Raw genomic sequence first — 21492 nt, 5'->3', positions numbered from 1 at the left:
CTGGATAGGTTTTTTATTTGTCCCTTATGGCAGAGAAGACTGAGGTGTACAAAATTATGAGAGATGTAGATAGGATAGGTAAGGAGTTTTAAAGATAGGACCAGGAGGTTAGAGGGGATTTGAGGAACAGTCTTTACACCCAGAGAGTTATGGGCATCTAGAATTTGCTGACTGATAGGGTGTTGGAGAGGGGAACCTTCAAGACACTTCAATATTTAGATGAGTACTTGAATTGCTGATGCGTACAAGGCTATGGGCCAAGTTTGGAGAAATGGGATTAAAATAGGTGCATGATAACCGGCACATACCTAAAGTTATAAAGTCATATGGCACGGAAACAGACTCATCGGCCCAACTTGTCCATGCCGACTAGGTTTCCTAAACAGGTCCCATTTGCCTACATTTGGCTCATATCCCTCTAAACCTTTCCTATCCATGTACCTGTAATGGGCCAAAGGGCCATTTTCAATGCTGTAAATTCCCTATTACTCTCTATAATGACTTGCTTTGCAAATCAAACACCTAATGGAATTTGGTACCCAACCCATCAATATCTTCTTGAAGGATTGCATTTGAGATAACCATGGTGAGTTGTCCCATCACTGTCTAACTCCTGAAATTGCCTTTTGAGTTCTGCTGCTAACTTCTTTAGGAGGGCACTGCAGGTTTCCGGGTAGAACCATTTTTGCTTTGTGCTTGACGTTTAACTATATTTTCTCCAGATTTGGGGAATGCTGCAGTGTTTAATTTTAATTGGGTGGACCACACACCCAATTTCAATTTGAATTGATTCATAGCACTGATCATATATGCTAAATATTTGTTATTTCCCTGCAGTTCACAATTCAGATCACTCAGTTTTGATGCTTTGTGTATAAGTGGAGCAGCCCACATTATCTGACAGCTCAAAGTGCACTTCATTTCTTGATTAAAGAAAACTGATAATTTCAGGCATCAGATCTAAAAATCTCCAAGTCCCTCAACTTAGTCATCTCCCATTAGCATCGAGGATTATTTCACTGTCGGCAGTGCAGAGTTTGTCAAGTAAGGATTGAAACAGGCTGTGCTGAAGGGCTCTTGATTGAGAGTCTACAATCTTAACAATAACTATCAGTACATGAGTAGAGTCCATCACTTTACTCGCTAATACTTACTAGTCAATTATACAGTGGTACTTGACAATAGAAGGGAAACCAGGATTTTTTCTGCAAAATGCAACAAGCTTGCATCAGGCCAAGCCTGGCTGGTGAGCCATCAGTTGAGTTGGAAATCGGTTTCTTGACTGGAGTGTTTTCTCAAACATGTATTTTTGGAATTCATTGTAAATATCTATCTCCCTTAAGAGACAAAAGGGTGAGAATATCCTCTATAGTTATACTGTCCTGAAAAGCCACATACACAAAACAATCAGTTGGGCTATGTCAGGCATATCAGTGGATCCATCGAACTGCAGTGGGAGTCATTCACAATCCTTCAGGTCCAGCTGTAGTTGCTGAAAAATGTCTTTGCACAAAGATTTCACTAGCCTTGCAACTGTGGAAGCAATAAGTGTCATACTTTGGCTTGCCATTATTGTTTCTTCTTTGTTCTTAAAGTCTCTGACAGAGTCAGCAGCCATGGTCGTTGCTTCTTTAATTACTTTACCATCTGGGAATGATTTATTGTATTTTACCAAAAGTGCAGGCTTTTTGCTGGTTGAGAAACTACTGTTGAGCTTTCAAAATGATGTTCAGCTTGTCAATTTTTTCGTACAAAGCACATTAGTCAATGAAAAATATCTTTGAGTTTATGGTGTCTTGTTGTGAAATGTGCTTCCAAATTCCCCTTTTTACTTAATAATATATTTGGTAACATTAAGGCAAGGACTTGTGTCTTTTCCTGTTGTGAACAGAAATTAGTTCTCCTGTTCTACATGGAAGTTGTGTGTTGTTGGTTTCATTTTAGATGGTCCAGATCCATCACACATATTATTGCTTCATCTCATAGTTAGTGACTTCACCGTGCCACACTGCAGGTCGGCACCTAGATCCGTGCCTCTGGAACATCCACAATGTTGCCATCTGAGTTTGAGTGTGGAAGTATGGGAGGTCACTTAGATGGTCTTGATTTCTTTCCAGGGCTCCTGGCCAGCTTGCTTTGCTCAGATGTTGAATGTGGGACATAGCAGCATTTCTGAAATTTTTCTTCATCCTGCACAGACCAATTAGGTAATCAGCAGAAAAAAACCCCGCACTCTCTGGAGAGCAGCAGAGGTGTAGGATGAGCTGAGCTGCTTTTGCAGAAAGGGAGCTGAATAATAACCTTTGTTTCTAATACAGCAATATACTGGCTTCGTATAACAATTCCCAGTATATTTCTTTTAATTTGTTTGCATTGCCACAATACAGCTTCCTTTACCTTGCAATGATAGTTCATATGGACCAAATTAACACATGGTACAGCAACTGGCAAAGGTTGTTCAGAGCTCATACTTTCCTTGAGTTGCATGGTGCAGGAAGCAGAAGTTAGCATTGATATGATGATTGATTTATGATTGGCAAGGGAATGTGGGCGGACAATCAAATTGACTGTCAGAGGGGCTGCAATTGAATCACCTGTTGCCAACAGTGATTTAGCGACCAGGGTTTAGATGGTCCATACTGCCGCCACTGTGCATGGAGGTGGAGGGACAGAATGTTGAAAGTGATGGATAGAGGACCAGTCAAACAGGATGCTTTGCCTAGAAGGTATTGAACTTAAAGTGTTATTGGAAGCTGTACACATCCAGGGAAGGGAGAGGATTTCACCACACTCTTGCTTTGTGTTTTGAAGTCAGTGAACAGGCTTTGGGGAGACAGGGATTACCCACTGCTGAATTCCTAGCCTCTGATTTTGTCTTGTAGCCGCAATATTCATAAAGTTTACTTTATGGTCATTGGAAAACCCCAGGGTGTTGATAGTGGGAGATTCAGCAGTAGGAATGCCATCGAATGTCAAGATGAGATGATTAACATTTCTCTTTGTTGCACTCCTGCCATACCAGAACATTCTTCCCCAGATAAGGAGACCAAACTGCACACAATACTCTAGAATTAGTCTTGCCAAGGCCCTGTACTGTTGCAAAAAGACTGTCCTGCTCCTGTACTTGATCCTCTCACTGTGAAGATCAACATATCCTTTGCCTTCCTCACCTACTGCTGCCCTTCATGTTTACTTTCAGTGCAACCCCACGGCTAGTTGCATTTCACTCTTTTTCAATCTATCGCCATTCAGAAACGAAAATGCTTTCCAGTTTTTGTGACCAAAATGGATGACTTCACACATATGCACATTTTATTTCATTTGCTCACTCACTCAACTTGCCCAAATTGCACTGAAGCATCTTTACATCCTCCTCACAGCTCACCTTCTCACCCAGCTTTGTGTTGATGGAGTTAAGATGCAGACCAGCCATGAGTTAATTGAATGGCAAACAGTCTTATGGAGGCTAAGCAGCTACCCTTGTTTCTGGGTTCTATTGTTTTAGATTAGATTCCCTTAGTGTGGAAACAGGCCCTTCAGCCCAACCAGTCCACACCAACCCTCCAAAGAGTAACCCACCCATTTCCCTCTGACTAATGCACCTAACACTATGGGTAATTTAGCATAGCCAATTCACCTGACCTGCACATTTTTGGACTGCGGGAGGAAACCCACGCAGAGTATGTGCAAACTCCACACAGGCAGTCACCCGAGATTGGAATTGAACCTGTGACCCTTGTGCTGTGAGGCAGTAGTGCTAACCACTGAGCCACTGTGCCGCCCATGGTATCACTAATGGTGTTTGAACTCACTCAGGTCAGAAAAATATCATTCCTCTTAAAAACTTGGGGATATATTTACTGACATTTCAGCAGTGAATTATTTTATTATAAAGCCCCTTTTAACCTGCATAATACCTGAGTTGGGTGGCGATCCATGAAACTTTGATATTTTCCATTACCCAAGCAGCTTTCTGCAGTGATCTTTTTGTAGACAACATGAGGAAGCTCTAAAAAAAAATCCTTTCCCCCTCCCCCCCCCCCCCAATTACCTGCTGGAGATCTCACAAGTTACTGTTTCGAAGTTGTGAGACAATTGTGTCATATTTTCAAAACCTTTTGCACCTTTTGCTGATGTGAGAAAGTAAAGAGCCCTTTATATAGTTAGTCATTTTTACCAAAATACATTAAAATACTTCAGTGAGCTACGTTGACTACTTTTTAAAAATGAATTTACCAACCTATATTTAGCACACAGCAGGGTCCCAATAACAGCATTGATTTAAATAACCAAATTATCTCTTTTTGATGTCATGGTCCTGGGGGATGAATAAAGGTTAAAACACCTTAGATATTGATTCCTTTTTCTTACCAGGACCATGACATATTAAGGAAGACGGCAGTTCAATACTGTACTGAAGTGTCTGTCCACTTAGCCTTTTAGTTGTGTGATCATGGAGTGTTTTCAATAAGGCTCTTGAACATTGAGGTCAGCTGTTACAGGCTTATTGAACGTACGGTACTTAAAACACACATTTAAAATGTAACATTTCCATCACACCTAATGACAATTTTTAGGGATTTACACATAGTCCAGTTCTGAACCGAGTGTCTTGGTCTTCTGCACATCAAAATACTCATTATCAATGGCTTTATATTTCATATTTCCAGTATGATAATTACCATTCTGTATTACATTCTGTGCTAAAATGCAACTTCCCATAAGGAGAATTGAATTAAGTTAAACCTACTTAATAATTTTAGCTTCTCTAAATCAATTCATATCTCATTGGGATAAATATATGACAATTCCTCCCCTCCCCCCCCCACCCTTTTAATTTTAGGGCTCTTGTGGCACAACGGTAGAGTCCCTGCCTCTGAGCCTGAACATCTGGATTCAAGTCCTAGCTGCCCCAGAGATGTGTCATAACAGGTTGTTTAAAAATCACAATATCTCCCTTCATTATCTTATTGGCAGTTTCACTCTTGTTCCCCATAGTTATTACACAAAGTTATTTAAACTGAATTCTGTCCTAATTCTGTATTCTTTGTACCAATTAAAAAGGATGATGTATGCCTAGATATTTTATTTCCCAGAGGTTACTGATTTCCTATGTTGTTATCAAACGATTAAACTCCAGGAGTCAACATATAAGAGCTTGTCTTTCCTTAAACCTCTTATTGCTTCATCCTGAAAATAGCCATTTGGCAACCCTAGCCCACAACCCAGAGGCACATTAATTTGACTTGTACTTTACTGCTTAAAAGGCAAAGCCTAAAGATTAACATTACAACATTGTAATGGGAAATCAGCAGTATTATAGCATTAGTCCTATCTGCTCATGTGCAGCTGAGCTTCAAACACAAATTCCCCCTAATGCTACTGATACCATTTGCTGCTGAGCTTCATAGCATATATTTCATAGCCTTGTTAACTATCATAACTATGCAAATACTGATGCTGGTCAATCTTCAAATTCGTAGAAGTTATACATAGAATTCCTGTTGACCTGCTCGCTGAGCTAGTAAGTTTGTTTGCAGACATTTCGTCACCATATTAGATATCATCATCAGTGCTCCTCTGGTGAAGCATTGGTGTTCTGTCCCTCTTGCTATTTATCTGTCCTGGTTTGCTGAGGTGGATGATATCATATCTGGGTTTGTTTCTTAGTGGTTGGTGTTTGGGGTCTAACTCTGCATGTTTGTTAATGGACCTCCAGGTTGAGTACCAGGCCTCCAGGAATTCCCGTGCTTGTCTTTGTTTGGCTTGTCCAAGGATAGATATGTTGTCCTAGTTGAATTTATGACCTTTGTCCATGTGCATAGTTACAAGCAATAGTTGATCATGTTTCTTGGTGGCTAGTTGGTATTTGTGATCCCTGGTGGCTAGTTTTCTTCTGGTTTGACCTACGTAATGTTTGTGGCAGTCTTTACATGGTATTTTGTATATAATGTTGGTTCTCTTAGTTATGGGATCCTTTATACTTCTCAATAGCTGTCATAGCATAGTTGTTGGTTTGTGGGCTACAATGATATCTAAGGGTTGGAGTAGTGTGGTGGTCATTTCTGATATGTCCTTGAAGTAGGCAGGGTAACATATCATCAGAACATTGTTCAAGCAAATCATAACACACTGCAGCATCCCGGAGCTGCATAAAGCCGAAGAAGAACACTTATATGGTGTCTTAAAAGCAAGATTACGTGAAAAGTGTAGTCCACTGGTACCTGCACAACCATAACAGGAAGACACAACATCATAGGACAAGCCAAACAAAGACATGCACAGAATTCCTGGCACTCAACTCGGAACTCCATAAACAAACATGTAGAGTTGAACCCCATATACCAACCATCAAGAAACAAAGCTGGAAATTATGCCACCCACCTCAGCAAACTGGGACAGATCACCAACACTTCACCAGAGGTGCACTGATGATATTAATTTGTATGGTGACGAAACGTCTGCAAACAAACTTATCAGCTCAGCGAGCAAGTCATTCACAACCTGAGCTACAAATCTTTTCAAGAACTTTGATTAGAATTCCTTTCTATCACAAATTACATGGTTGCATGTTTTGATATGTCATGATCATTTGACACAATGTGCACTACAATTTTAAGTTAAAAGTCCTGATACAATACCCTCCAAACACATGACTGCTACAGTCTAGAAGGACAAGGGTAGCACATACATGGGACCACCATCACCACCTGCAAATTTCCCTCCAAGCCACTGACTATCCTGACTTGGAAAGGTATGGCCTTTCCTTCAGTGTCAGTGGGTCAAAAACCTGGGATTCCCTTCCTCATGACATTGTGAGTGTATCTATTCAAATTGGACGACAGCAGTTCAAGGACACAACGCACCACCGCCTTCTCAACTGCAACTAGGGATGAGCGATGAATACTGGCCCAGCCAATGATGCCCATATCCTGTGAGTGAATAAAAAGAAAATTCAAATTTTGTATCTGCATATGAGTTCAACATCAATTTTGATCCTTATTTTCTTAATTCAAATCTCAAGCCAGGAGTGTGATGCACTAGTGTCTCTTTGCCTGGATGAGTGCATTTCCAACAAGATTTAAGAACCTTGACTTTATCCTGGATAAAGCAACCCAATTGTTTGGTATCCCATGCACCACCTTAAACATTTCAGTCCCTGTGCCATTCACTCACGAGAGTCAACGGAGCGTACCATCTACAAGAGACATGGTATATACTTACCAAGGCACATCTACTAATATCTTTCAAACCCAGAATTTCAACCACCTAGAAGGACCAGGACAGCGGATAATGTAGAAACATGACCATCTCCAAGTCACCATTCCTTCACGTTGCTGGGCCTAACATTTGAGTTTCCTTGGTAACATTACTTTAGGTATATCTATACTACATAGATTGCAAATTCAAGAAATTAGCACACCACCACCTTCTTGGGAAACTAGGGAAACTTGGAACTTCTTATAATACTAACAGTATTTTAGAGTCACTCCCCATTCAAGAACTGCCAGTGACACTCACAATCGTGAAAAGAAAAATCAAGTCTGGATGAAAATTCCTTTTCTCAGTTCAATTTCAATCATGGTAAGTGCAATGTGAGTCACCTGAATTATACAGAAAATTGCACCTATACTCACTAAGGTTATTATCTTTGAAAGTGAACCCTAAGCATTATTGTTGTCAGTAATTTCCCTCACTTTCTCTGTTGGCACAGACAATACACAAGAAAATCTATGTTGTGAGCTCGAAATTTCTGAAGACCGTGTTCCTTTAAATAATTAGGGAAGAAATCCCAGTTAGTACTCAATGAAGAAACACTGACATAATATGTTATGCTGCGAAGAAACATTATAATGGCCTGTTACTTTAGATGCGCACACCTCAGTTAGAAAGTGTGTAACACAGAGACTGAGGTACGGAAACTTGGTTTTAGGTTACATAGACCTATGTGAAAACATGTTACTACCTTAAAGAAATGGCAATGTGATAATTATTTTATTGATCAGAGCTTGTGTAATGAAGACATACTTTCTCTTTAAGGAGCTGCACATTGATGCAAATAAGCCTGTGCTAAGTATGAAATTAACGGAAATAATAGAAATGCTTACATGCTTCAGTTAGCCTGCCAATAGGAATGGCCAATAGGCGTGTTCAGCATGTAATTTCTATGCAAACATAGAGGCAGGTTAATTGTATATATTCTGGTGCTGATGTCAAAATAAGGATACAAAATTGAATATTTGCAACTGGCAGATCACGGACGTCCCTGTGCAAATGGCTAAAAATAACTTGCTTATCTAATGCAGAAGGAATTTATCAAATCACTTCAGCAGGTGAAGAAGCTTTTTCTCCTTTGCCATCGAATCCTCATCTACAGACGAGAGGAACAAAGGCAGTCCTCAGCTAACTGGAGTCTAGCTCAGCCAATCATAGAGTCCCCTTCTGGCTGTGTCATCAGGAGCTGATGAGGAGAGGATGCTTTTTATTCTGTAGTTGAAAGGCAGAGAAATGCCAGGTCTGAGCAGCCTGTGGGGATAACCTGCTCTCCATGATGTGAATGAACAGCGTCTCTCTCTCTCTCTCTCTCTATCTATCTATCTGATTCTTGACTGGGTTACGCATCTCTGTAACAGACAACAGCAAGCGCTGGAATTCTTGGCCTCCTGGCTCTCCATTTGCAGCCGGACTGACATATTTATACTCTGTGGTGTTTATCAGCAGTGCTGGTTGATCAGAGCTCCATGTACGACAATCTGTACCTGCATGGATTCGATGACTCGGAGGCGGTGAGTAAATTTTGTGCGAGTGAACTGGGAAGAGCGAAGGGAATAGAGCAGTGTTATCGAGTGGCAGATAGAGTAGGTTATGTTCTTTTAAAAAAATATAACACTGGTTGCTGTTTCTGTCACCCAGCAGAGATTTCTTTTAATTCGGTGACACCTGCAATAATCTTCCATGAAAGCTAGAAATGATACTGTCAATATCTGAGGCGACTTGGGGCCTGATATGGCTGTAGTCACCAGCAATTCTAGTTTCTCTGTTTCTTAGCAGCAGTAGCAGAAAACAGCAGCAATGGATAGTGTCTTCTCTCTGTCAAGCCTTAACAACCCCAACATGACAACTATTAGCACAGCGTTTTGAAGCAAGAGAAAAATAACAGAATTAACTTGCACATGCAGAGCCAAATTGAAAATGTTTTGACTTTCTTTCCATTTATTTAAACTCTCCACATATCTAACCAATTCAGAATCCAAAGTTAAACCAGACTGTCTCTGAAGAGGTGCGTTTGTTTGTATGTTTCTTAATGGACGGCAGAACACTGTGCTCAGGCAGAATATTCTTGGAGCACAAGTATGGAGGATGCTTCTTGCTTTGTTAACATAATTTCACTTAGCTTGAATCTAATGTGCTTTAGCCATTTTGTATAGTAAACTGTAATATTAGAATAAGTGGCATTACAGCACTGGTGAAAAAGCTCTGTTTCCTTTGATAGATTACATCTGCCATTAGCTACTTTTAAGATACAGTTAATGTGAAAGGTTGTGATCAAATGGATCTATTTGGTTAGGTACAGTGATTATGATGCCTATATTATGTTGATGAATGTTTTCCTCAAGTGAGTTATGTGCCATATCAATCCATTCCTTTTCTTAACAGACTGTAGCTTTCTTTTGACTTGTCTTAAATTGACTAATGCACCTTTCACATCTTCCAGCTTTGACTGAGAGTGATGTATAATTGAGATTAAAAGTCTTTTCCATATAATGTCATAATGGCTGCTTTTAACAGCAGTTACTGTCTTCCATGAACACTATTTTGGGAGATGTGTAAATTGCACGTGACAGCACGGATATTTTATATTGGTATGTTCCAAATGTTATAATGAGGATAATCTTATATGATTAACTTCTGATATAGATTCTATTTTGAAAGATTTGTTACATATTTTTGCAATATCCTTTGATTGACATTTAATCCTTCTAAGCAAATTACAAACCTTAATGACGCAAGTGAGCAACGTTGGCTGTTTTTGAATTTTGGTTTTGTTCTGTGCACAGTGCTACTTTTAAAGAAAACCATTAAATTAGTGGGAGATCTCATCCCTGGTTTCTTGAATATAGTCAATTTCTAATAATTATAACAAAACTTAATTTCATTAAGCCTCAGAATTTGGAGGGCAAGTTAAAAGCAAGTGTTAGCTCTTAATCGAGTGAATGTTGCTGTCTGATGAGGGAACTGGCACAGTGTTGATAACAGCAGTAGCCCATGTTGTTATCAGCAGTGTTTGGATTACATAATATAATGTAAAACCTTCATGGCTTGATAGCATTATACTTGGGTAAGTAAAATTGTGTAAAATTCAATTATTTAAAGAACAATGGTAGATTGATGTGAAACTGTGAGGTTGACTAAGAAGGGAAGACTTATTCACAGCCTTAAGATGAGATGCTTTACAGCTAATAAAGTAACTTTTTATTATGAAGTGTGACCCTGTTGTACTATAAACAATGTGACTTCTAGTATGGGTGCATTGAAGCTTTGTGAACGGCAACATGATAGTGACCTGATAACTTCCTTGAAGAAAGAAAGTTGGTCAAGACAATAAGAAGACCTCTCTTTCTCTTCAAACTCTGCTGTGGGATTGTTTTAAATTTCATCTGACTGGGCCTTGGTTTAATGTCACATCTGAGCGATGTCAGCTGCAACAGTGCAGCCCTCTCTCAGTACCCACACTGAAGCATCAGTCTGGATTAAGTGCACTAATTTCAGGGCCAGTGCTTTTACCTGTATTACAGCAACCTCAGAACTTTGTGTGAATGGCTGTGATATTTTTTGAATGGTTGCAAAAGTTATCAGGAGAAATTATTTTATGTGAAGAGTTATGACAGAGCAGAACCACAAACTGTCATTGAGATAGAAGTCATTGTGTATTGTTCAGACAGCAGTTGATTTAATATTAGGAAAGAGATGTCATACCATAGCAGGAGCTAGGTGACAGTATTGGTGCTGACATTCCCTAGCAAACAATCATCATTAATGTAATAGACCAAGTTGTCTTACTCTATGCTATAAAGTTTTTACAGGTTTTGTATAGTAATACTTCAGTCACCATGGAAATACTTTTGGTAGCTAAACTAGAATGCCTGAGAGCATTCCGATGGCTATTTGACCCATCGTGTTTGTGCTGACTCCTTGGAAGACTGTTCTAAACGGTCCTACTTTGCTCCATGAAAAATAGAGAATGCTGGAGAAACTTTGCAGGTCTGGCAGCATCTCTAGAGAGAGAAAAACAAAGTTATTGTTTTGAATCTAATAAATTTTCCGAACTGTCCTAAAGGTGGACTGGCCAGAAGAGTGTTCTGAAGGAGAGTCACACCAGACTCAAAATGTTAGCTCTGTTTCTCTCTCTACAAATGCTACCAGACCTAAGTTTCCCCATTGTTCTGTTTGTTTTAGATTTTCAGTATCTGCTGTATTTTGTCTTTGAACCTATTTTGTTGAGTTTTCTGCATAGCCTTAATTTTCTTTTCCCTTTTCAAGTATACAGTTTTCAAATCTTGCATTAAATCTCCTCTTAATCATCTCATCTCAAAGGAGAGCAATTGTAGCTTCTCAAGTGTCTCCACAAAGCTGAAGTCTCTCTTTTGTACCATTCTGATGAATCTCCTCAGCACCCTGTCCAAGCTTTGACGTCATTTGTGATGTTTGATGTCCAGAAGTACTGAAGCTGAGACCTAACCAGTAATTTATAAATATTTGGCGTAACTTATTTTGTGGGCTGTATAAAGATGATCTAGTGTGAGAAAAGACACTGATGGATTAGGTGATGTAACACGTGAACTCTGGGATTCTCGGGAGCTGATGACAGTGGAGCTTATTTTGTGGAAAGTAATCATTTCCTACATTATTTCCTGAATCTTGGAATTTCTTTAAGTAAATGAACTAGACCTAATACTAAATGTATTAAAAACCACATTACATGCAGCATTATGGTATGAAGTAATCAATATTTAAACATGGCCACAAAGTTTATAAGCACTTGGCTTCAAAATGTGTGTACACTTCAGTTTGAATCCCAAACTGGTAGCCGTTAAGATGCAAAGTTTACATTGATCCCTGCTAAGAAAGATACTTGGGTAAAGGCAAAAAGAATGCCAGAAATAAATGGAAAATGTTAGTGTAAATTGTAGCAATTTTATCTGATAAGAGGAAAACAAGTATCCATTCAATTTTTGCCATTTTCTCAACCACATTAATTAAAAATTTTCACACCTAATTGCTGATCTTTCTCAAGATTTCTTAACATTCTAGTTCCTAAGTAAGCGTCCTTCAGTCTTTTAATTACTTCACTCATTGCAGTGAGTTTTAAACAAAGTGATTTCCTTATCAAAGATTGGGAGGTAGGGCTGCAGTTACTGTAAGGAATCAATCATTTCTCAATTTTGCTTCCAGCCACATCATGATGTCTCATTCCGAGAAGGGGACGGGACTGGCTCAGTGCAGTTTTCACTTTATGTTTTCTGAATGAATTACCATAGTGTCATCTGCAATGGTGTATAAGTTAAACCTGGCACTTGAGAGACCAGTCTGAGCTTCAAACTGAAATGCAGACATTTTGGAGCCAAGTAATATCTAGAAATTATTTATTTACTTGCACAATGCTTGCAACATGTAATTGCTTCTTAATATTTTAGCAATCGTAAGTCCTGATTAAACAAATTGAGAGGAGCAAATTATTGGAAACAGTACTGAAAACAACAAATGCTGGAGATCACAGCAGGTCAGACAGCATCCATGGAGAGTGAGCAAGTTAATGGAAAAGACATCTAGACTCAAAACGTTAGCTTACACTCTTTCCATGGATGCAATCTGAGCTGTTATGATCTCCAGCATTTGTTGTTTTTAACTAAATAGCTGTTATACAAGCAGACATTATGGCAGACACTGAGACAAATTTCCTAGGTGTGCTGAATTATACTCAAGACAACTTTGTGACCTGGTTATTGGGTTAGCAGTTGTCTGTTTTGACAACTGGAGGTCATATGAATTGCTTACAGTTTTCCAGTTTTAGAACTTTTGAATTCACCAGTGCATTATTTAACCACAAGTTGGAATGTGGAATTTGAAGAGGTGAGGCAAATGACACAGATGTCGTTAGGGGGATGTTAGATAAGTCTATAAGAGGGAAAGGATTGGAAACATATGCAGAAATGATTAGGGTGAAAGGACGTTGGTTTGTAACATAAGCACCATTTGGGTCAAATGGCATCTTTCTGTGTTGGAAATCTGATGCAATTTCATGTAATCTTCAACATCTTGCCTTACATTTTAAATGAAAATTAATGTCAGTTGTGGTGACTGTGACTGCAGATTTTACCTCTGAACCTATCTAATGTGCAGCAAACTGCATTTTGAAAACAGTAAGACAATTCGTTTTTGTGAACTTGATGGAGAGGTAAATAATATCCAGGATACCAGGGATGATTCTCTGCAGTTTTCCAAAACAATATCATTCGATATTTTGCATTCATGTGGGAGCACAGTTTCACATGTCAAATGAAAGTTGGCACCCCAGCAGTGTAGCTTTCCTTCAGTGTGGCACTGGAGTGGCAGCCCAGACTGTTTTGTTCTAACCTTGAGTAGGACTTGTACATTTAACAGTCCAATTCCAAAAATCAGGGGTGCTACTTATAGAGCTAGACATAACACGTTCCAATCTAGCATCACCTGGAATATGTCATTGTTTACTGAGGAACCTTCAGAGATAGTTGATCGCCTATCATTTATTGGAGATGGGAATTGAAAAGATCATAATTCATTCCATTTTGAACTGCTAATGGGCAGAAATGTTAATTTGGTTATCTGGATTAGATTTGAACCCACCTGATGGCTTTCAGGAGAAGATTAAGACTGATTTTCTTTGTAAACAAAGCTTTGTTGCAAACAAAGGAAAAATTGACAGTAACAAAGCATCCAAACAAAAGCAAAATACTGTGGATGCTCAAAAATTGAAACAAACACAGGGAATTCTGGAGAAACTCGTGAACTCTGGCAGCATATGTGGAGAGAGAAAAACTTGAGTCAATGTTTTGAGTCTGATATTACTCTTTTCAGTTCTGAAAAAATATCATACTGTATTCAATGTTAACTCTGTTTCTCTCCCCACAGATGTCACCAGACCATATGAGTTTCTTCAGCATGCTCTGTTTATTTATTAAGCAGATTTTGTGATGTCAGGTCCTTCTAAATGCTTCATGGGCAATGAAGTCCTTTTGAAGTGAATGACTTCAATGCAGCAAACATGCTGTGCACACCAACATCTCACCATTATAATGACATAAAGGAGCAGATATTTCACTTTAATTATGTTGGTTCAGGGATAAACTTTGCCCATGACACTGTGATATTTCCTCTGTTTCTCTTCAAAATGTAATACAGGATGTTATGACTATCTGGGAGCACGGTAAGGATATTATTTCAACATCTCATCCAAGAGACAGCACCTTTGACGATGCAGCATTCCCTTATTATGATGCAAGAGAGGCAGCCAAGATTATACACTCACGCTTTTGGAGTGGTAGTTGAAATCATGGTCTTCTGATTTCAGAGACAGAGGTGATGATGGAGCCAAATCTTATATCCAGCAAATAGAAAGAAAAACTATACAGATGTCATCACCAATGGGACATTACCTCGAAACAATTTTCAGACGACTAGCCATACTTGATCCTGTATTTTATCCAGTCCTGTAATGGACTTAATTTGTGCTATTCAGTCATTTCAATTAATTCAACTCCCTTCATGAGGACTATTTGGATGGTTGTTCCTTTGTAATTTGTGACAGTTATTTAGCTTAAGTGCCAGACAATGGGATCAGCATTGTTTACAAATACTAGTGAAAGTTGTTTATAGGAGAAATTATTTTCAATGCATTTTCTTTCTAATGGCCTTTAACAATATAACTCAGATCTATCATCCTGCCGCCATTTGGAATTTCCTGTAGTTGATTGAATAGCCTAATGGACGTGAGCTTGTCAACTGTGAAAACATCTCATCAGGAAAAACTAACTTCGAAGGGACAAATATAAAAGTCACCGACAAAAGTAACATTTCATTGATGTTAGTTGCTTCAGGCTCCTGGCGGCGGAAAGCTGGGGTCCAAAAAATATTTTTATATTCCATGTGGCCAATCACTATCACCTTGACAGTTCTGTGCAGGAATTCATCTTGAATTGACTTCGTCTTTCTTGCCCATGTACCTGCTCACTCTTGGTGTAATTGTGTGTGATATCTCTGGGTTACGAAATGGAGCATCAGCTTTTAACTGCCATCCAATGAGCTCTGTTGCAAGCACATCAATCTGCATATCAGTCAATGACAGGATTGATTTTTGGCCATGATGTATTCCATCACATTCTTCTGCCTTCCTTCTATTGCTGCTTGATACCTTGTTTTGACTCAATGGAGAGGTTTTGAGTAACTGGAGTAAAGGTCTTTTTTAGAGGTGCAAATTGTTGCATGCCAAATGACCTTTGGTGATCACTGTTTAACTTCAGACCTTAGGAAGAGGGAAAGGGAAAAACAAGGAAAGAAAAGGAGAGGATGAAGGTTTACCAAGAAGCCAGTGGTGCATTTGGCAGTTTGTCATCCTTTAAGTTATTAGAATTGATTTTGTTTCCTATAGTTACTAAGTTGCAATAACTCAGTCTGCAATGTTATCTGCATCGAGGCTGATATTATAATGAGCGTTTTCTGATTTGGAATGCAATGCTTTAAGAGCTAATTTGTATTCCAGTGAAATTATGTTTTTCTTGCATTACAGGGCACAACGATATAAATAGATCTGTTTGCTCTGTTCTCTTTGCCCCACATGCTGAGACACTTCTGTTTTATTAGGTGCCATGAAAGGGAGAACACAGCCAGAACTGATGTTTTGCCAGGAACTGCTGAATCAACTTTAATCCTTTACATGGATGACAACCCCATCCATGCCACATTCAGAGTGATGACACTTCTTTGAAAAACATTACCTTTTGCAACCCATTCTCTAGTTCAATTGGTGAGAAATTACACTTTGCATTTTCCACATTTTGTTCTAATTGTTAGCAGGGTCGAGACTATATAACCAATTCCTCCCAGGGGTCCTGCTACAATTGCATTGCACCAATTTGAAAGCCTCTTATTAATATTTTTGAACACTTAATTGGCAGCAAGAAGCAGTGTTTTCTGCACTGCTCTATACAATGCAGTTAACAGTGTCTGAAGGTTCCTTGAGACACAGGCATCGGCACCCACGCTGGCAAGTAATAATAGAATCAGCCCTGCATCTGACTTCCAGCATGCAAGCTGATATACTGTCATAGCAAGACCTTTCTGTTTTAATATAATGGATTTGAACCCTATCATCAGGCGACATCTTGCTCTGAGAATTTTATAGGAGTACTTGTGTAAACACTGCTTTGTTAGGACCATCAACAATGGGCATCTTTCGAGAGCAAGAATAATCTGCGACTCAAATGGTATTTAGTTGTACACAATTTATTTCTGTGCCAGTCTCCTATTAGACATTTTGCATTGTGCCACCACGGAGGTGGTGATGACAGGGAGGTATTTATAGCATGTTAAATGTGGACAACATTTTAAACTCTTCTGAGTGACATTAGTTTGGACATTATCCCGGTCATTCATCATGTGGATGGAGAGATATCACTGTATGACAATATATAAGAGAAACCAAAGTTAAAGATGCTCAAATACAAATTAGTTTTAATTTTAAAAGAAAAATTGGGCTCACGGCCAGGGAGAAAACAGCTTTAAAACTCCCACTGCCACGTCGGTATCAGTTCTTTGTCTATCTAAAATCTAGGATTTAAATACAAAATGTAGGGATTAACAGTGAGAAAACACTACATTTAGTGCTACTCACATCATATATTAATTTCTTTTGTGTTGGGGATAATACTGGAGTAAATACTACAGATATAATTGCGCTCAAAACAAAATTGAATATAGTAAAATATATTGGAGCTTTCTCTTCAATCTGAAGAATTATGTATGCTATCATTACTGTGATCTCATCAGCTATTGAATCCTCTTTATTGGGGTTTATTGTGTCAACATCAATAGTCGTCTTGGTGTGTTGGACTGTAGAAAGAATGATTTTTAAAATGTAGATGCTCTCACATCAACATGCAAATTCTGGGATCATGTGGCTTCGAACATTCTGGTAGGCTGACGCTGCCCTTTTCAATGTTGATGCTTCTTCAGGAATGGCTGAACACAACGCAGGTAAATTTGAGCTTTGTTTGCTGGGTGATCCAGTTTATACCATTGCTGTCTTTGTGCCTACCTGCCTTTTCAAACACACACAGTGGGCTTGTCATCTGCCTCACAAGACCCTATTGAACAGCAGCAGACCCTCCATTATCGAACAACAAATATTAAATTGTGTTCTCATGGCTTTTTACTCACTTAGGGAAACAGTTTGCTTTAGTTGTGCTTTAAAAAGCTTCAAGTATCCCAAGGAAAATTACTTAACATTCTTAAAATTATTTTCACCAGATCAAAGACAGAATAGCACTGAAAATGTGTTGCTGGAAAAGCGCAGCAGGTCAGGCAGCATCCAAGGAGCAGGAGAATCGACGTTTCAGGCATGAGCCCTTCTTCAGGAATGAGGAAAGTGTGTCCAGCAGGCTAAGATAAAAGGTAGGGAGGAGGGACTTGGGGGAGGGGTGTTGGAAATGTGATAGGTGGAAGGAGGTCAAGGTGAGGGTGATAGGCCGGAGTGGGGGTGGGCGCGGAGAGGTCAGGAAGAAGATTGCAGGTTAGGAAGGCTGTGCTGAGTTCGAGGGATTTGACTGAGACAAGGTGGGGGGGAGGGGAAATGAGGAAACTGGAGAAATCTGAGTTCATCCCTTGTGGTTGGAGGGTTCCTAGGCGGAAGGTGAGGCGCTCTTCCTCCAACCGTCGTGTTGCTATGGTCTGGCGATGGAAGAGTCGAAGGACCTGCATGTCCTTGGTGGAGTGGGAGGGGGAGTTGAAGTGTTGAGCCAACCCAACCACCCCGTGGCTCAACACTTCAACTCCCCCTCCCACTCCACCAAGGACATGCAGGTCCTTCGACTCCTCCATTGCCAGACCATAGCAACACGACGGTTGGAGGAAGAGCGCCTCATCTTCCGCCTAGGAACCCTCCAACCACAAGGGATGAACTCAGATTTCTCCAGTTTCCTCATTTCCCCCCCTCCCACCTTGTCTCAGTCAAATCCCTCGAACTCAGCACCGCCTTCCTAACCTGCAATCTTCTTCCTGACCTCTCCGCCCCCACCCCCACTCTGGCCTATCACCCTCACCTTGACCTCCTTCCATCTATCGCATTTCCAATGCCCCTCCCCCAAGTCCCTCCTCCCTACCTTTTATCTTAGCCTGCTGGACACACTTTCCTCATTCCTGAAGAAGGGCTCATGCCCAAAACGTCGATTCTCCTGCTCCTTGGATGCTGCCTGACTTGCTGCGCTTTTCCAGCAACACATTTTCAGCTCTGATCTCCAGCATCTGCAGCCTTCACTTTCTCCTCAAAGACAGAATAGGGCAGGCTGTTTCTTACCTTTCATATCTCCCTTTGTCTCAAAGTACTCTCTTACACATGTATCTGAAACTAGCTGCAAATTTCCAGTATCTTCTAATGCATGCTCTGACATCTGTCTTTTTAGTTTGATCCCCTGAAGTATCCCTACTTTCTCATGCTGTATTGTTCTTTTAACCCGCTACACCTCTTGGTATATTTGTATTTTCTGTGATTTATAATGTAGCTTTAGAGAATGATTAACTATTGTGTTTCATGGTTGAGAAAAGCCATGATTGTAGAGCAACCTTCAGAAGGAAGACATCAGATTGATAGAAGCTTGACAGCACAATTTGACTTGAGGAAGCCAAGACTGGACTCAAATTGATTGAAAGGTTAAGCAGATATTATATGGGAATTAGATCACTTTCACTAGTGATGAATGTATCATGAGTGATGACTGAATTTGATAAAGTAAATTGAACTATGACTCTTACTATGTGTAACTAATGTTGCCATTAATTAGAAGTGATTAACTTATTGATGGCAAACATAGTATTTGCAGGTTGGTTTGTTTCTATCTCTATAATTTGTTAAAATTTTGTAGTATGGAACCTCGACAATTGCTGAAAAAAAGTACATTTTGTTGAATTTTTTTTTATTTTGCACTCATCTGATTGGTTGGCATGTGGACTCTGGTAGAGGCATTGCAATGGAAAATGCATCAATTAACAATGGCTGGCATTTGTACTGTTCGTCCTTTGTCTAGAACCAGCATTCACTATTTCAAAATCAGTGGTCACCCATTAAAATAGTGATGAAGCCAGACTTTTTCTCAGAGCGTCATGAGGCTTTGGAATTCTCTTCTTGAAAAAGTGGTGGAAGCCCAATCCTTGAATATCTTTAAAGCATGATGTAGAGATGCTGGTATTGGACTGGGCTGGACCAAGTCAGAAGTCACATGACACCAGGTTATTGTCCAACAGGTTTATTTGAAATCACAAGCTTTCAGAGCGCTGCTCCTTTGTCAGTTGAAGTCTTCACCGGATGAAGGAACAGCACTCCGAAAGCTTGTGATTTCAAATAAACCTTTTGGACTATATCTTTAAGATGAGCAGGTTGGATTCTTGTTAAGCCAGGGGCTAAAAGGTTATTGGTGTCAGCAGGAATGCTGAATTGATGTCAGGTGTGATCTTATTGCAGAAGAGACTCGACGGACTGAATGGCCTATTCCTGCACTTAATCCATATGTTAGGAATATAAATAAATGTTTGTTGAATTTTAAAAACTTTTGCTGCAACTAAGCACAGTTGATACTAATAGTGGATCTGTCTAGCAGCAATGCCTCAGCTGGCATTGAGAATAATTGATGCTGATGATGGAGTTACGTGCTGTGATCAAAGGTCTTGGATAACATCTTCTACCTGTCACTTATGAGCTTTCTCTGAATGCACATATCGTTTACTGGTTTGCACTCATCTTGTCTGTTGTTTGCCATATTGCACAATAATTTATTCATTAATATTATTTTCCTTGCATGCAGGCTTTTGGTTGTTTATCAAACAGTAGTTCTGCACTGACACTTTGCCGGCAGAATCTTCATAAATGAGATGAAATGAAAAGCATTAAAGCTTGTGATATTCATGGAATATTATCGGAACGATGTTGTGAAACGTGAAAGGGTTCAGAAAAGATTTACAAGGATGCTGCCAGGCTTGGAGGATTTGAGCTATAGGGAGAGACTGAACAGGTTGGGGCTGATTTCCCTTGAATGTCGGAGGCTGAGGGGTGACCGTTTAGAGGCTTACAAAATTATGAGGGGCATGGATAGAGTAAATAGGTAAAGTCTTTTCCCTGGGGTCAGGGAGTCCAGAACTAGAGGCCATAGGTTTAGGATGAGAGAGGAAAGATATAAAAGAGACCTAAGGGGCAACTTTTTCACACAGAGGGTGGTACGGGTATGGAATGAGCTGCCAGAGGAAGTGGTGGAGGCTGGTACAGTTGCAACATTTAAGAGGCATTTGGATGGGTATATGAATAGGAAGGGTTTAGAGTGATATGGGCCAGGTACTGGAAGGTGGGACTAGATTGGGTTGGGATATCTGGTCAGCATGGATGGGTTGGACCTAAGGGTCTGTTTCCATGCTGTACCTCTCTATGACTCTATGATGTGATTGCACAGTTATTGTTGACAAATATTTGAGGTGTTTACATGGAGCCATATAGCATAGAGGAAGCCATTCAGCCCATTGTGCCTGTCTCAGATCTTTGAAGTAAGTATCGAATTTTGTTTTTTCCATATTCTTTCCCCATAGCCTTTCCGCATTTTTGACTTAATACTCCTGTGTGAATTAAACTTTTGAATCTGATTCCAGCACTACTTTGCATTCCAGATCCCCACAACCCAGTGCTTTTTAAAAGACGAGTCACCTGTTTTCCTCCCAAGTTTTCTTTGTCAACTGCTTCTTAAATCTGTGTCCTCTGGTGACAAATTCTGCTGTTAGTTTTTCTTTATTACTCAAACAAAATTCCTGTATTGAAACTCACCTTCTCCTTCTCTGTTCAAAGGAACTCATTTCCTGATCTTTTTTAACCTCTCTGAATAACTGAGGTCCCTTTATCACAAGTCCACAAGGAATGGTCAGAAACTAAAGCACGAACCCAACACAACATCCCTGAGGGTGACCCTCAATGTCCTTCTGAGAACGCATAAGAAAACAATAGCAAAAGTCAAAACCAGAAATAATCTACATGTTGGATTGACATAGGGTGCTGCTCTTATAACAACACTCAGACCTCCGCACTAATGTTAAGATTCTCCATGGTTGAGGACTGTGCACCAGTCCGGCAAAGGTCATCACTTATGCATCTTGTGGACTCTCAACTGGACATGATATATTTATCATAAACCCGGACCCTCCACTCAA

The 21492-nt window shown here is 39.8% G+C and overlaps 1 protein-coding gene across 5 annotated transcripts in view; it reads left to right on the top strand.

Annotated features, from left to right (window-relative positions):
* Positions 1 to 21492, top strand: part of cacnb4a (calcium channel, voltage-dependent, beta 4a subunit) — a 354954-nt gene that overhangs the window by 89434 nt on the left and 244028 nt on the right. Inside the window, exon 1 of one of the 5 annotated variants that reach the window (XM_072579849.1) lies at positions 8462 to 8786. The exons of the other annotated variants lie outside the window; for them this stretch is intronic. Coding sequence (XP_072435950.1) covers positions 8742 to 8786 — 45 coding nt within the window. The 5' untranslated portion in view covers positions 8462 to 8741. Of the gene's footprint in view, positions 1 to 8461; positions 8787 to 21492 lie in introns of those variants that run through there. 5 annotated transcript variants of the gene reach the window in all.

Source organism: Chiloscyllium punctatum, chromosome 10 (genome assembly GCF_047496795.1).
Source record: "Chiloscyllium punctatum isolate Juve2018m chromosome 10, sChiPun1.3, whole genome shotgun sequence".
NCBI lineage: Eukaryota > Metazoa > Chordata > Chondrichthyes > Orectolobiformes > Hemiscylliidae > Chiloscyllium > Chiloscyllium punctatum.
This window is presented reverse-complemented; position numbering and strand designations above follow the sequence as displayed.